The sequence below is a fragment of the Pteropus alecto genome, unplaced genomic scaffold (assembly GCF_000325575.1).
Source record: "Pteropus alecto unplaced genomic scaffold, ASM32557v1 scaffold134, whole genome shotgun sequence".
Classification (NCBI taxonomy): Eukaryota; Metazoa; Chordata; class Mammalia; order Chiroptera; family Pteropodidae; genus Pteropus; species Pteropus alecto.
In genome coordinates, this window is record NW_006436283.1 from 4,918,634 (window position 1) to 4,934,963 (window position 16,330).

General features: G+C 43.8%; 2 protein-coding genes across 2 annotated transcripts; both read left to right on the forward strand.

Annotated features, from left to right (window-relative positions):
- The first annotated feature begins 5,762 nt into the window (after window positions 1-5,762).
- Window positions 5,763-13,351, forward strand: JPT1 (Jupiter microtubule associated homolog 1). Its single transcript, XM_006912235.3, has 5 exons — window positions 5,763-5,904; window positions 6,541-6,683; window positions 7,048-7,145; window positions 8,016-8,034; window positions 12,302-13,351. Exons 2-5 carry the CDS (start codon window positions 6,623-6,625, stop codon window positions 12,448-12,450), a joined length of 327 nt encoding a protein of 108 aa, XP_006912297.1. The 5' UTR covers window positions 5,763-5,904; window positions 6,541-6,622; the 3' UTR covers window positions 12,451-13,351.
- A 1,102-nt stretch (window positions 13,352-14,453) lies between these two features.
- On the forward strand, window positions 14,454-16,218 carry NT5C (5', 3'-nucleotidase, cytosolic). Its single transcript, XM_025047008.1, is given in 5 exon segments — window positions 14,454-14,913; window positions 14,916-14,990; window positions 15,265-15,352; window positions 15,429-15,489; window positions 15,693-16,218. Coding segments are annotated over 5 exon segments (1,182 nt in total). The 3' UTR covers window positions 16,191-16,218.
- Window positions 16,219-16,330: the final 112 nt, after the last annotated feature.

Here is a 16,330-nt window from a genome sequence, read left to right on the forward strand (position 1 = left end):
CAGACGGGCGGCGGTGCTCGGCCGCCGGCGCCTCCTTTGTGCCGCCCTGCGATGCCCGCACGCCGGCCCCGCCCGATTCCCGCTCCTCTCCCATTCATTTCTACCTCCGAGCGAGGAGCCGGGAAGGCCGGGGCCGCTGGTCCCGACAGCGCGGCGGGTTTTTACTTGGGACACGCGGAGAGGGTTCACGCTCTCGTTTCTGTGCGGCCGGCCCGGCCCGGGGGTGGTGGTCCTGGCCTCCGGGTGCCGGGGCAGCCCACGGGGCGCCTCGGTCAGGCCCCATTGTCCCACCCCCAGGCCACGCGCTCCTGTCACTTGCCTGGAGCAGGTGGCAGCCGTGCGACCGACGTGGTGGTCAAATTCCTTGGCCACAGCGATCGAGTCCGACGGGCTCCCGTCTGGGGAGCCCACCGGGGCCCGTCTGGCAGGTGGCATTTGTGGTCGGGCAGGGCTAGTCACCGCGACCCCGCACCCCTTTCCAGGACCCTACCGCCGGCCTTCTGCGAAGTGCCTCCCTCTGCTAACAAAGGAAGGACCCCCGCTCCTTCCCCTCCCGCGCCCACCTCCGAACGGGAGGGGGAGTGCGCCAGTCCGAGCAGGTTTTCTGCGCTCAAACCTTCGGACCTCGGTCCCTGCATCCCACCTCTTTCGCTTCCCCCTTTCATGTTTGTTAAATGAGTTCATCCCTGGCCCTGGTTCCCTTGCTGGAATTGGTTTCCTGTTTTTGGGCGGGGCCGGAGACATCCATTGTCTCTTCCGGGCCATGTCCACCTGGGAAGCCGGGGCCTTTCGGGCCACTCAAGCCACTGGAAGGGGACACTGGGCGTGGCGTTGGGCCTGGAACCCTTTTCCAAGCCCTTGCCTAACTTGAGGGAAAGGTTCGGATGCGGTGGAAATTGTCCACATTGTCTTGTCTCATTGCATACTGCTCCTTTAAGGTGGGGTACAGGCATCTCTGGGACCTTTGCTCAAGGCGTGGAGGAAGCTTAGGTTCCACTTTTCCTGAGCATTGATTATGACCTGCGGTCATGTGTGGCCAGCCTTGGGGGTCTTGAGCAAGTGGCACAAAGGGAGCCATTTTGTGGGGCTTAAGAAGACAGCTGTGAAATAGCAGTGTCTCACAGGGGTTGGACAACTTGAGGACAAAAGCAGGCCTCAGCAGTGAGCCTCAGGAGGGACCTTTGGAAATGACATTTCTTTTCAACGCATTCCTTTCTCTTTCATTAACGATGTAGAAAAGGACGGGAAAGATTTTAAAAATGAGTGGTTACTGGGAAGATGGGTAGCATAGACCTACAAAAATACTGAAGAGGGTCACTCCCTCTTCTGCTGTCATCCTTCCAATGACATCATTTTTTTTTTTTTTCAGAGGACGCTGGGCCAAATTGAACCTTGGTCTTTTGTTTTGTGTCGTGGGGTCAAGTGGGGTCAACTTTCCGCGGGTTAGAATGTAGTGGTTGGAATGGTAATGTGTAAAAATCTGAGGTTTTATTAGGGTTGAGTGCGATTTAGTGCTTCATAATGAATTTCAGTAACCTGATCAAATGAATCCTTAGACTAGTTTTTCAATATGTATATTTGAAATGTGAGACTAATGCTTTTTGGTTTTGCACAATAAGTGCTTTAATTTACCTTTTGTCATCAGTTCCTCTCCAGTATTGTGATCTCAAGACTGTAGCATAGTCCTTTTATTTACTTCTACCTTTCCATCTTCTATAATCTCACCTAAATCTCCTAAACTTCTTTTCTCCAGTAATATTCTCCTGGCTCCATAAACATGTTATAAATTTAGTCTGTTAGGAAATGATCTGAACAAATCACATGAGTACCCTGGGCTTTAAAGAGAGAAGAAAGAAAAAAAATTGTTTTAAATTGCTATCTGCAGATCATGGAGACGTTTTTGTTGAGTCTCAAATATGTAATCCTGATTTAGTTACCATGTGTGTAGTTCAGAAAGAATAGTAGGATCTTAAAAAGTAAAACTGATATAATTTCTATCTTATGATCCAAATCCTTTGTTTGGGGATGTCTGGCTGTTGCAGATGGGCTGACGTCATTGGAGTATTACCTGCTATTGCAGGGGGAACACAGAGCTTTAAAAAGTTGAGCTGGTCAGAGCTTTGACTTTTTTTTTTTAAGCTACTGTTTGGGTACTAGTGTCTTTTTTCTTTTTTTAAGGCCAAAAAAATATTTCCCAACCCATTGGCGTTCTGAAGATTTTTGTCTGGCTAAAATAATTCATGAGAGTTTAATTGCGATGGTGAGGAAAACCAGTCTAATCTCTAGGAATGAAGGGGATGGCAATGAACATCCAAGTTAACTTTGAAGATAATATTTCAAGTGTGTCTGTTGATTTGGGGTACGGGTGATAAAAACCTAGTTGCTTTAAACTTTAACATGAGAAAAAGCCTATTAAGAATTTATAATGTACCTTCAATTATGATTTAAACAATTTAAGCTAACCTAAAATTATCATCTATATTAAATGTATGCCTGAACACATTTATCCTCATATAGTGAATTTAAGTGGATATTTAATATCTTAGACTTTAAAGAAGAAAGTGGGTTTTGAATGTTTGACATGTTATAAAAGAACACAATGGGTCTTCCCCCTGGGGGTAAAACAGTGACATTTTTATTTCGTGTAGACGGAGTACTGAATTTTACTATGAGCAGACACAAATAATAGATTTAGAGGAGGGCACCAGAGGACCTATGTAAGAAATATAAGACAGTCTAAGACTAGAAAACAAGAAAACTAATCAAAGCACCAACTATGGAGGCTTGTGGTTTAAGAGAACAGTGGCCCTGTGTGGCCCCCTTATTCGAATGCACTCTGAGCCCTTGTTATGTGCCTGCCAGGACCTGGGGATTTGGGTTTCAGTCCCGTCTATCAGTTAACTAATGTTGGGCGGTTTATTTGGAACTGCTCGTGGCCTGACTTTGCTCTCTTAAGAATGAGTCTGTTGAACTAACTACGAGATGGAGCAGAGCTCAGCACACTACCACTTGAGGACCCAACCCAGCTGGTGCCAGATTTTTACATTTTATAAGTGGTTGAAAACAACAACAACAACAAAACAAGAATATTTCATGTCTTGTGAAAATAACATGAAAATCAAATTTCAGTGTCCATAAACAACGTTTTATTGGAACACAGCCACACTCACTCATTTTCGTGTTTCTTGGCTGCCTTCGTGCTATGTGATGGAGTTATTAGTTGCGGGAGACTGCATGACCCACAAGCCACGCATAGTTACTATCTGGCCCTTTATACAGAGCTGTTGCCTGGGAGAGGATCTCTAACATCCTTTCCTTTGGGGTCTCACCTGTTACTCGTTGAGCTTGTGGAGGAGGTGAAGGTCTGAGTTATGGGCTGCATGTTAGAGTCCCAGAGGGCAGGGCGGAGAGGTTCTTGGCAGGAGGAAGTACGGAAATAAGCCAGGTGGAAATAAGCCAGGATCTCGTGTGTGTGTGTGTGTGTGTGTGTGTGTGTGTGTGTGTGTGTGTGTGTGTGTGTACGTGTGTGTGTACGTGTATGTGTACAGTGAGGAATACAGTGAGGAAAGTGGCCTTACTGGATTGACTGGTGAAGAAGATGGTAGATGCGGTTGAGAAGATGCTATATTGGTAGCTGGCAAAGTTTGTCCGATTTCCTTCAGTTCTGCCTAGGCTCGACCAAACCTTGCATCTGCTGGCTTGTGGGTAGCAAGGATAAGACAGGGCAGGGGAGCCCAGCAGAAAGGACGCAGGACAGGGCAGATCACCCCTCGGGCAGGAAGGGGCAGTGTTAGGGAGCCCCCTGAAGCCAGGGTGCCAGCCTGCACCCAAAGGAGCAGAGGAGCCAGGATTTCTGTCTATAGAGATCCAAGTGGACACAGGTGCCTACAAACGATCACATACAATGGCCAGTGAGAAAAGGAGTATTGTCAAAAGAAAAGTTGTGGGGGAATTCGGGAACCCAGAAGTGGTCTCCAAGAGAATTTTAGACTGACAGCAGTACAGAAAAATACGAAATATTTTTGAAGAATGACATTGAAATTCACCAGAAATCCCTGGGATAACGCGTGGTACAAATGCTTTCAGACATTTATGTTTAGTTACGATGATTATCATAATTAGGACACACACTTGCCATATTCCAGTTACTGTTCTAAGTTATCAATGATATTTTTATAATAGTCCTGTAAGGCAGCTACTATTCTCTTTTTATAGAAGAGGAAACCAAAGCAGAGAGAGGTTAAGCAGCTAACCTAAGGTCACACAGCTAGACAAGTGTGTATCTCTATACACATGATTTTATGTAACATGTAATCGGGCTTATATTTATTCTCCATCCTTTCTTATTCACTGTGTTTTAGGTAACTTTACATCTAGTAATAACGGTAAATCTCTCTCTAATGTATATAGTTTTCTGTTGTATGAATAAACTTTGATAACTAACTCCCTGCTAATGGATAATTAGGGTATTTCCAATTTTTTACAGATTAACCTATTTACAGGCGTATCCTTATTGTCTCTTAGGATAATTTCTGGAAGAAGAAATGTTGATTCATGTGAAGTGCAAACTTAAGCATTTGATACATATTATGAAAATGTTCTTTAGAAAATTGGCCTTTTTTTTATCTTTAGCAGCCTAATAAGCCAAAAACTATATCATTTTGTTTTAAATTTCATTTCCTTGCTAGTGAGGTTGAATAATTTTTAAAGTTTAGAAGCTATCCATATTTTTTAATTGCCTTTCAGTACTTTTTGTTCATTTTCTCCTGATTATTTTCATTATTTTAAAAAGCATTCTGTATTCTAGTGATATTATCCTTTGTCAAATATGTCTATTTTTGCCAAGTTTAATCTGTCCATCTTTTCATGGCTTCTGGCTTTCATCTTGTGCTTAGAAAGTTCTTTTTTTTCAAGACTAGGTCACATTTGTTCATATTTTCTCCCAGTATTTTTGTTTTGATCTCTAAATTAAAATATTTGACGTAGCTGGAACTTATTTTGGTAAGTGAAGTGAATTAGGGATATATATTTTGTTTGTTTACTCAAAATGACTAGCCAGTTAACCTGACGCAGTTTCCCTCCTGATCTAAGTATTCCATTGACAGTCTTTTTGAGAGAGAGCTCTTTATCTTGACAGAATTCTGAGAAGAAACTGAGCAACCCCTCATTGTAGTAGAAGTTGTTAACAGATTCTCTCAGTGAGTGATAAAACATTTCATTAATTAGATTGAGCAACTCAATTGACAGGCTCGATCTCATGGCTATATAGAACATTGGCAAATACACATTCTTTTCAAGCACATGTAGAAGATTTACCAAATTGACCAGATATTAAACCATAAGGCCCATCTCATCAAATTTCAAAGGATTCATATCATAAGACTCTGTTGCCTGTTACAATTAAAAGCTAGAAATCAAATTAGATCCCTATATTTGGAAACTTACAGATGCACTTCTAAATAATTTATGGGTCAAAGAAGAAAATGGAAATGCGAAAATATTTAGAATCAAAACCTGAGAATGCCTTTAGAGGAGTATTTAGAAGAGAATTTATACCATAAGTTTTTAAATTTTTCTTTATTTTCTAATACAAGGAGCTAAGTTTACAAATGACTACTGTTATTTATTTGAAAACTTGGATGAAATGGACATATTCCTAGAAAAATATTTCTTATTCAAACCGACTTAAGAATTAGAAACCAGACGACACCTATCATTAATAAAGGAATTGAATCAGTAGTTAGAAAAGTCTTCTCATCAAACCATCTCCATTTTCTGTGTTTTGAGTGGTGACAGGACAAGTTAAATTGAGTTTTTCCATGGAGGGAACAAATCGGTCAGTTTGTGGCAGGAAGATTTGGGAACATGAAAGTACTTATCGGACAAAGTACTCGGTGTCCAAAGGTACGTGGGCATAGATCACGCCACAGAATTGTACACTAATTTCTCATTGACTTCCACCTTGTGGGTGAGTCACTCGTGTTTACCAGTGAGATTAGTGAGGTATAAGTGTATAAACAGGGCTTGTCCATGATGTTGAGCTAGGAGAGGCTCTTTATCATCAGCTTTTATGGGGTTTCTAAATTGGTCTGGTTAACTTTTATATGTATATTCTTTTTTTTTTTTTTTTTTTGGTTGAAAATAAAAATGGAAATGCATTTTGAATAAATAACAAGATATGCTCTAAACTTTTTTACACATCTACCCTGCTAAGCCCAGTAGGCAAGGTCCGTTAAGTCTTCTGCCATTTCCTAAAAGGGGACACCAGCCAGGCTTGTGTTTGTGATGATTTTCGGGCTGTTTCAGCTGCCTTGTGCGATGGACAACCTATTACAAATATTATAAAGCAGCATTTTGTATCTTAATACCCAGTGTTGAATTTATACCCTGATGGAATCAGTTCCTTTTTTCCATTAGCAGCTCTCTTGTGGGAGGTAAGGGCAATGAATGGGTAAGGGAAATGGAATGAAAGGTGTTTGAAAACATTTATGCCAAGAAACCTTTTGGTACGATCTGAAATTGTTTCACCATTATTCCTAGGGTTTTGCGGCCTCCGGGTGGCGGATCCAATTTTTCATTAGGCTTCGATGAACCAACAGAACAACCTGTGAGGAAGAATAAAATGGCCTCCAGCATCTTTGGGACATCTGAGGAAAATCCCCCTTCTTGGGCCAAGTCTGCAGGTACTGCTTATATGTCTGTGATCCCTGGTCAGAGGGACAGACCCAGCATGAACAGCTGGTTTTGTGCTGATGAGCAAAATCTAGCTTAATCGTAATGAGATAAACAACAGTTAAAGCTTATCGTTAGAGGAAAGACTGGGACTAAGAAACAGGGAATACCGAGAGTTTACGTGATGGATCAGAATAAGGAGCAATGTCAGATGGGATTATTCAGTCCCTCTGTATAATTTTTAAGTCCTCACTTAATCTCCCTAACACTGCTCATTTTGTATTATGAGACTAGAACATAACATACCACTCACTGAAAAAGTGTTTGCTTCAGGTCTTCCTATTGTATTCCTCAAGAAAGTATATTTTGATTCAGGTGCCAAGTCTAGTGGTGGCAGAGAAGATTCTGAGTCATCTGGACCTCGGAGAAGGAATTCTTCTGAAGGGAACTCTGGAGACTTCTTAGATCTGAAGGTCAGTGTGACAGCATGGGGGAAAAGACAGGCTTTGAGGTTAATTCAGTTTAGAAATCAGATTCCGCCCCTACCCCGCTCGTACTGAGAGCTTCAGTTCTGCCACTAGAGTTTTACGTAGAGGTGATGAAGAAAAGGACTGGGCTGTATTGGTGATGGAAGATTGGTAACTGAAGAGGGGAAAGTCAGGAAGTGAGTTAACATGACCTTGGTCTGCTCTGGTATCTCTTCCACCATTAGCATTGGCCTTTATCCTTTAGTATTGATTTTAGGGACTTCTAGATCACACTCTCTTCCTGTGTATCTCATAGTAGCATTTCTGAGTTCAAAGACTGTTAGAATTGTCGGCAAATGTTGCCCAGTCCTTTCGAGCTGAACTCCAGGAGACTGCAGCATCCCTGCCTCCACCAGCCTCCTGATGTGTCTAGAAAGCCTGGTAGGGTGTCCTCCTGAGCAGGGACCTCAGGGCACATGGAGGCATCAGCCATCTAAGTGTAGGGAGACTTGTAGAAGGGGCTTTGGAATTGATAGATGCCCTTCAAACCCCTAGACAGAGAAAGGGAGGATGGAAGGATAGATTTACTAGTTTCCCATTCTGATAAAAGATCCTCTGAAATGCTAATTGATATTAGGCCATCAAGATAAGACGTTAAGGTTTTTTGGAGTTTGGGAGTTTGCGTTTTTGTGTAGCGTTGTCTCTGGTTGATTAAAGGTTGTTTATTGTTAATGCAGCCTGACCCTGAACTTCACTGCACTGGAATGAAAACATTTGGTTTCAAACAGATAGTAGCCTCTCTGAACTGTGACTGCTTTATTTGAGTATTGCAAAGTTAAAACCTGAGGTAAAATTTTAATGTCTTTTCTTTTCTAGGGAGAAGGTGACATTCATGGTGAGTACTTCAGAAGCCCAGATATCTGGTTCTGTAAATGGTTTTAGAATAGATTGGACTATTGATTCAGTCATGTCTAGGGGAAAGAGACTGGGGAGTGAAACCTAGTTTTGCCCAGGTGCCAGCATACTCGGAGTGGAGGGGAAAGAAAAAAGAAACTGGAAAGTTAGCAAACAGGGCCACGATTGGTATCAGCCAGCAGGGAGAGCAATGCTAGAAATGTAAGAGAAAGGGAAAAAAAGGAAAAAAAACAAAAACAAAATTCTTTACAAATGTATGTGCGTTAATCAGGCTGCTATTTTTTACACTAATGGGAGCTTTTCAGTAAACGGCTCTGTCAGTTCAGCCTTGGCCCCCAGCATTGAATTACAAAGAGTGTGATTTTATACTGAGGTGTTTATTCATCAAGACGGTAACCTGTGATCTTGTAAATGATGAGTTAGAGGGCAGATGTAAACTTTCAGTTAGCATCTCTGTGACCAGTTATATGTGGAAATGAGCTGTCAGCATTTATTTATTTCAAGTCTTTGAAGTATTTATTGGCATTTCCTTAACAAGTGCCAGAGACTTGCCCATGAGTATAATGAAAGGTTGACACGTGTCAGGCAGTAGCAGTCAGGTTAAAGTTGACTGGGTGAGACACAGCAGACACACAGGGCCCCGTGGTACAGAAGTCACTTCCTCGTGGGCTTTTCCTATAGTTTGTGATGCGGTCTTTTGGGGAAACAAATGTTTAAGAACCACATTCCTCTTCTGTCCCCTCGAACAGTATCTCTTGATGGGCATGTGGGAAGAAAACCCTCTGAACCTTTGTGAGCGTGACCTGAGTTCTACCTCGTTGGGCAAATTACTTTTTCACTGAACTGAAGATAAATTTGTTATTGTTTGTGTCCAATTTGTTCTATTTAAAGACTCTTCTGGAGGTAGCAAATCTTCTGGGCTTTTCAGTTCTGCTTTTCATATCCTGAAATCTTTCTACTGGCAGACCTTATTTAGCCAGAATCAACTAATCTTTATTCACTAATTTCGGCCAGTGGATATACTTAGGAATTTGAGGAGCCTGGAGAGAAGTATTTGGGAGCCCTGATGAAGTTATGAAAAAAGGTGTCATTGGCCCTGCTGAATCATTAATAATCCCCTCCGCTCCCACACCCCCCGACTGCTCAATTCGTTATAGGTGCTTCAGGTAAATAGCACTGTATAGTATATACTATACTATACAGTTCAATATACACTATATAGTATATTGAACTGTATAGTATAAGTCCTTTTTTTTAATGGTCGTCAGTTTTGCCACCTGATTATTCTGTGTTCCTGCCTGGTACTTTTAGTTCATTTATCATAAAATGACAATGGGCCTAATAATTCAAGAGTCATTTGGTGGAGCAGGGGTCCACCATTGCTGTTGCCAAGTTTACTTGAAAGCCAACCTACTCCGCTCTGTTTAAATACAACAGGTTTTGTTTGGATGTAAGGAAAATAGCCTTCATCTTTTGGGTAAACACAGGAATAGCTACAGGGAAGACTTTGGAAAACTTTAAGAGGGAGAAGGTCCAGGAGATTTAGGCAGAAGTCTTTCCCTGCCTTCAGGCAAGTTAGATGGTCTACATTTTCTTACGGTTCTAATTCTTTGATCTTTATAATGAATCATTTTTTCTAGTCTGACAGAGGTGTCTGTTCAGGTAACTTACTGATGCTCAAAGAAGAAAGACAAGTTAGGAGTATGTAAGATGGATATTATGGTGTAGGTACTTTTCTTTAAAGCCTTTTTGTTATTATAAGTTTCTAAGTCTTCAATCCTGTACTAATCTCATTGCAGACTAATGAGATGGAGTAACAAACAAACCTCCATCTTTTCTGGCTGGAATATTTATTTCTGACAAGTGTGCACTGAAAATAATAAGGTCTGCTGTTTATTTCTCAATGTGTGCTGCTGCTGCTTTTTTGGTATGTTGTTACCTAGTTGTGAAACACAGAACAAACAGTTCCATTAATGATAAAAGACATGTATAAGATTGGTGGAAATGAACTTGATTTATCTAAAAATCACTTTACGGAAATAAACTGCCATGGTAGAGCTGCAAGATAATTTTGTGTCCTTTAGAAGTACTCGTTAACTGCTTGGTCCAGACAGACGGTGGAGAAATTCAGTTAGGTCCTGTACAGCCGTGATGCCAGGTCCTAGCAGCAGAAAAGAAACAGCTTGCGTTGATAACACTGGCTCAGGCTGAGTTCGTGATCTATATTCATCTATCTTGGACTGTTTTAAAATGTCCAATGTGAATTTTTTGGTGGTGGTTTGTATTTGCAGTAAATTGGACATATTTTCCTAGGTTATTTAAGGGACGTTTATTATAGGACTTGGGCACTTAATGTTGATGCATGTGATCCTGTTTCTTGTGTAACGAGAGTGTAGCAACAGGAAACTGATGCTACAAGCTTCAGTTCATAACCGTGAAGGCTATCATTTTGAAAAGTGTCATACCAGATTTTTACTGGTAGTTGAATATAGTATAGAACATTATATGTGTCATAAGTTAACTTCTATAGAATGTTCCAAAAATTCATAAAATGCAGTGTTAAAAGCAGTAACATATTTCTGAGATTTTGTTGTGTCTCTGATCTAAGACCTCTTCCCCTTTGGACTTCTCAGTTTCAGTCGGCTAAATCAAAACTTGGTAAAAGTGGTTGTAGTAACATGAACTTTTAATGTTTATTCTCTGAGGAACTTAAAGAAACGACATTTTTTTTCTGAAATTAGAACTTTTCATTGGTGTCCAGTAGGAGTCCATAGGAAGTTCTTACATAGCATATATCATAACCAGTATTTTGGCTTCCCTGCTTCCAGAGTTTTGGAACTCCCAAACCAGGGGAGGGAATGAACACCTTCGAACCTTACAGTAGTTTTTCTCCCAAGTCTAACATGCGAAAGGTACCTGTGTGTGTGCGATTATCTCTAAGGCAGGTGTTAGACTAGGCAGCTGAGTTTAATTTGATGATTTCACACTGAAATGAGACCTGGCAATTTTTAGAAAATTAAAAGTCTAACATGCCTTAAAACTATTAAATCTTTCGTAAAATTTCCTTTCACAGAAAATACTTTTGAGTTTTTTCTTTTGCAGTTACTCTTGACTTTGAATCAATGACTTTTCAAAGTTTGGAAACTACCTGGTTAAGAATATATGTTTGTTGGGAGTTTCACAAATCAGCCAGTGAATCAATCAAGCAATATCTAGGATATTGGATCAATGATACACTAATTCTTAGGACTTGAATGTGGACAGTACCCAGTTAATAGAGGTGGGAGTGACTTGACTCATGGAGATGTCATTGCAATCAGTAGGGGAAAGGTAGACTCTTTAATAAATCACGGTGGTACAACTGGCTGGCTGTGTTGCTAAAATCAACCTCACCTAGTAGTTGTGCACATGTAACATAAAACAGGAATGCAGTAATAACATTTTTCACCCAACACTCTGGCAGATATTATTAAAATGAGGTGGTTACCAAGTGGTGGATAAGCAAAGATGTAGGGAGAGCAAACTCTGACATGGGTTGTGGCGGAGAACACGGGATGGTGGTGTGTGGTCTGTTCATATTGAAGACAAGGTGCATATATCTGCGTTACTGAGGGCACACACGTTCCTGCATGTGCATTACAGCTTTGTTTGCAGTGGTTGGGATGGTTCTTATTCGTTGATATCAGAAGACTGGACAAATATATACAAATTGTATATACACCAGAAAATAATTAATCAAGGGGAATTATGACTGTGTATAAAGGTGAATTATGACTATGGGTGAATTTGCAAAAGAGTGGAAAAAGGAAGTTGATATCATTTACGTTAAATACAACAAAAACAGTATTATGTTATTTGTTGGAAATAAAACACATGAAATATGCATAAAACAAACAGACTAGAAAAATTCACACGACTAGCAGTGGGTCCCCTGGGCACAGGGAGAGGAGACCCGCAGGAGGTAGGTGGAGGTCTGGGTTCTAGGGCTTGTCTGTAACGTTCTAATTTAAAACATTCATGTCTTCATAAATTTGTGTAACTGAGGAAAGAACGTACAGAAAAAGACCTCGGGACAAATATGGCAAAGCACGATCGGTGGTTAATTCTGGGGAGTAGGAACGTGGCTGGTGACTGTTATTTGCCTTATACTCTAGGTATTGTTTTGAACCATCATCGAAAGAAAAATCTTAAGATTCTCCATCTTCACTGAAAATAGTTAGCCTTAATTTTATTCTCTGTTTTCCTAGAAAACATGGACACAGACTTGCAGGCCAGCCTGGGGCAGAGTGAGGAGAAGCCTGTGCCCGCTGCCCCCGTGCCCAGCCCAGTGGCACCGGCCCCAGTGCCATCCCGAAGAAACCCCCCTGGTGGCAAGTCCAGCCTTGTCCTGGGTTAGCCGCGACGGTCCTGAACTCTGTTGTTTCGTTTGTTTTTCCATGCTTGTGAACTGCACAACTTGAGCCTGACTGTACATCTTTTGGATTTGTTTCATTAAAAAAGAAGCACTTTATGTACTGCTGTCTTTTTTTTTTTTTTCTTCCTTTTCTTTTCTTTTTTCTTTTTGAAGAACAGGTCTCTTTATCTGTCCCGATTCCTCTCGGTCTGTAGGCCATGGCATGAGTGTTTTCTAGTAGTAGATTGGAGGGAAAGCTTTGTGACACTTAGTACCGTGTTTTTAAGAACAAATAATTTGGTTCCAAATGTGTTAGAGGGTCTTTTGTACTGAGGTTTTTAAAACCCTTTTCTTGTCAGCTTTACTTGGGTTTACCAAGCCTTGATTGGACAGGCCAGTCAACAGTCCACAGGCACCGTTAGTTCCTGCAGGCCCCCAACACAGGTTTGGTCTTTGTGCCGAACCTCCTTGGTGTTGCCCTACCTTGTCAGTGCCCTTTGCTAAAAGCATCTTCCTGTGCCATATAGAACAATAAAGAGGCCTGTGCCTCATGCCTTGCTGCCTGCAAAGCAAAAAACTGCCTTTTATTTTTGAACCTTAAGAAATAAGCCAGATGCTAACTTGACTGGCTGAGGAGCAGTCTCCTGCTGTCACGCAGAGGGGAGGCTCCAGGTACACTCAAAGTGACCAATTCCAAGTGGTGAAGCAAGCAAGGGCGGTGACCACACAGAAGTGGGTCTTCGGCTCGAACAGACCCCGCCGGGGCAGTGGTCTCAGATACCTTGAAGCTGTGTGCATGATGCTGGTGCTTGACCTTCAAACGAAAAGTCTCATCCTTACAATGTGTGTTGTACTTCCTGATCCTGGACTGTGGCTTAAAGTAAACGATGTACAAATTTTGAAACATTGTGTCCTGTGTCATCATTCTGAGATTATTTACTGTTCTACCTGTTTAGTTGCTTTGTTCTGTTACTATAAATCCTGCCTAATGATTTGAAGTCATTAAAGTTAGACTAATGAAGGCCCAGAGACAAGTGGGCTTCTAAAGAAAACAGGTTTACGGTCAGCATGAGTTAAAAATACAAAATGATAACTAATTATCTGTGGTAATAAAATTCAGGAATAATATGAATCGATATCTCGAATAGTTGTTAGCCAATATATTTTAGACTGTCCTATCACCTACCCTTTGTATTGGGCAGTGACATTTAACACTTAACAGGTGTTTCTCATTGGTGGGTGGTCAGAGAAGAGCTCCAAGGGAAGAAACGGGCCATGTAATTAGACAGGGATGGGGGCGGGTGTCAATCTGAGTTTTCCTCAAGTGATAATGGACACAGAAAATAGGAGAAAGCTCTCTGGGTTCTAGGCGGAAAGTTCCAGATTAACATGCTATATTAAATGTCTAAATTAGGCATTATTAAGACTTGGCTCTTAGTCCAGCTATGCTACTGTTTGTTCATGGTGTTAAGTTTTCCAGTCAGAAAGATCAGGGTCTAGAAAGCGAACTGAATGCTCTTAAATGATGATAGAGTTAACAGTTTGGACTTTTTACCCAGTTCGTGATGTCAAGTGGCCAGTGAAAGGGGGGAAAAAATACCAGTCGAGGACTCAGTATTTATTGCTTATGCCCATTCTACCCCTTATGCATTTTTTGAGTTAGATCAAAGAATGAGACGCTAATGTTTTTGTTACCGTTTGGAAATACTGAGGTGCTCATATGGGGAACTGCTTGGATGTAGTCGGGAAATTGCACTAAATCTACAACGGGGAGTCAACAAATTGAACAATGTTTAGCGTTTTCTAGAGGGGGACAGACCTGATTCTAAAGAGGTAGAAAGGACAGTCCGATTACCTGAGCTTGATGCAAAGCTGCTCTTCCAGGTGGAACTGGATATTTAAAGCAGATGCTCTCATATTTCAAGCCAACTGCTGTGTGAATTCATCTTAGGAGCTCGAACTGTCTTCAACAGATTGACTGACTTCAGGTACTGCGAGCCCCAGTGATGCGCGCCTTGGGTCGGTGCTGCCTTCACCGGAGCTCTGGTCCCGGGTCCCACCACGTCCCCGCGCCCCCCGCCCACGCAAGCAGGGAGGGTAGAATTGCTTGTAGCCCCAGGACTCGAGGTGCAGGGTACAGGAAAGGTGGAGCCATCCGCACAGGTTTAAGGAACCTTGACTCCTCGTTAAAAGACGCTTCAGTATTTCGGATCGCCCCGGTCGGTCCCGTGGGAGGTCCGCCCCTAGGAACGTCTACGGCAGTTGAAGACCAGAAAGGTGACCCCCTAAGACATCCCCACGCTGCGTTCTGGGTTAGGCACCGCGCTCCGACGAGCGGGGCACCCGGGCGCCCATGCAAATTCGCCCTGACGCGGCGCACGCGGCCCCTGCGAGTGCTGGTGGACATGGACGGCGTGCGGGCCGACTTCGAGGCCTGCCTCCTGCAGGGCTTCCGCCGCCGCTTCCCCGGGAGCCGCACGTGCCGCTGGACGAGCGCCGCGGCTTCTTTGCCCGGGAGCAGTACCGAGCCCTTCCGCCGGACCGGCGGTAGGGGCTGGGGACGGGGGTGGTGGACGCGGCACGGCGCTGCCCCGGGAGCCGGGATCCCCGACCCCATTGGGCACCTGCAAGTGGGGAGCTCTCCCCCTGGCCTCTGCTCCATTTTCTGAGACATCACCTTCCTATCTAATTAACAAAACTCACTTCAGAATCCACAGTTCATCCCAGGATAAGAAAAGGCCCCCAGGAACCTCATTTTGAGAGTCCTCGCTGGGGTTCGACCTGCTGGCGGCAGAAGCCAGGACGGGAACTCTGTCTTTCAGGCCAAACTGGCCTGTGTGTAGGAAGCTCCAAGCTTCTTCCTAGACTTGGAGCCCATCCCCGGGGCCTGGGACGCCATGCAGGAGTGGGGAAGCGTGGGAGGGAAGGGCGGTGGGGGCAAGGTCCGGCACTTCCCTGTCTACCCCACCCCTCCCCCGCAGCACCGAGGTCTTCATCTGCACCGGCCCTCTGATGAACTACGACCACTGTGTGGGCGAGAAGGTGCGTTGCCCAGCACCTCCTAGGCAAAGTGTCCTAAGTCTTCGTTTTTACAATAAACCGGCAGAAACACAGGAGGGGTGGGGGGAGGAGAGAGGGCAGCCGCATCTCTCAAGGGCTGCAGACCCCACTCACGCCTACCTCCTCACTGGCCCTGAATTCAGGGGCCCGTCGGGCCCTACTGACGGATCTGTACCCCTACACAGTATCGCTGCGTGGAGAAGCACCTAGAGCCCCAGTTCGTGGAGCGCATTATCCTGACGAGGGACAAGACAGTGGTCTTGGGGGACCTGCTCATTGACGACAAAGACAGCATTCAAGGTTGGATCTGTTTCCTTGGCAACCTCCAGGCATCTGGCCTGCCAGGATTAGGGAGAAGGAGCAAAAATAACCAGATTACAGACTGCAGCATGTTCGCTGCCTTTCTCCCGTGTCCTGTCCCAGGCCGAGAGGAGAACTCAAGGTGGGAGCACATCTTATTCACCTGCTGCCACAACCAGCACCTGGCCCTGCCGCCCCCAAGGAGACGGTTGCTCTCTCGGAGTGACAACTGGAGAGAGATCATAGGCAGCGAGTGGGAAGCTGTGCAACGCGACCCAGCGGGCCTGGGGCTGCTGCAGGAACGAGCTGAGGGACCAGGGCCATGGACAGTAGCTGAAGCGAGGGAAGGCAGGCCAGCAGGTGACCCTAGCAGAGCTGAGTGACAGCGGATCGTTGTGGCAGTGACCGCTGGCACCAGGGAGCAGGGTGCTCTCACAGGCCAGCCATCTGGCACCTCCCGAGACGGCTGGCATGGAAACGTGAGAAATCAGTCAGGAACCTTTTAATAAAGCACGCCGGCTCG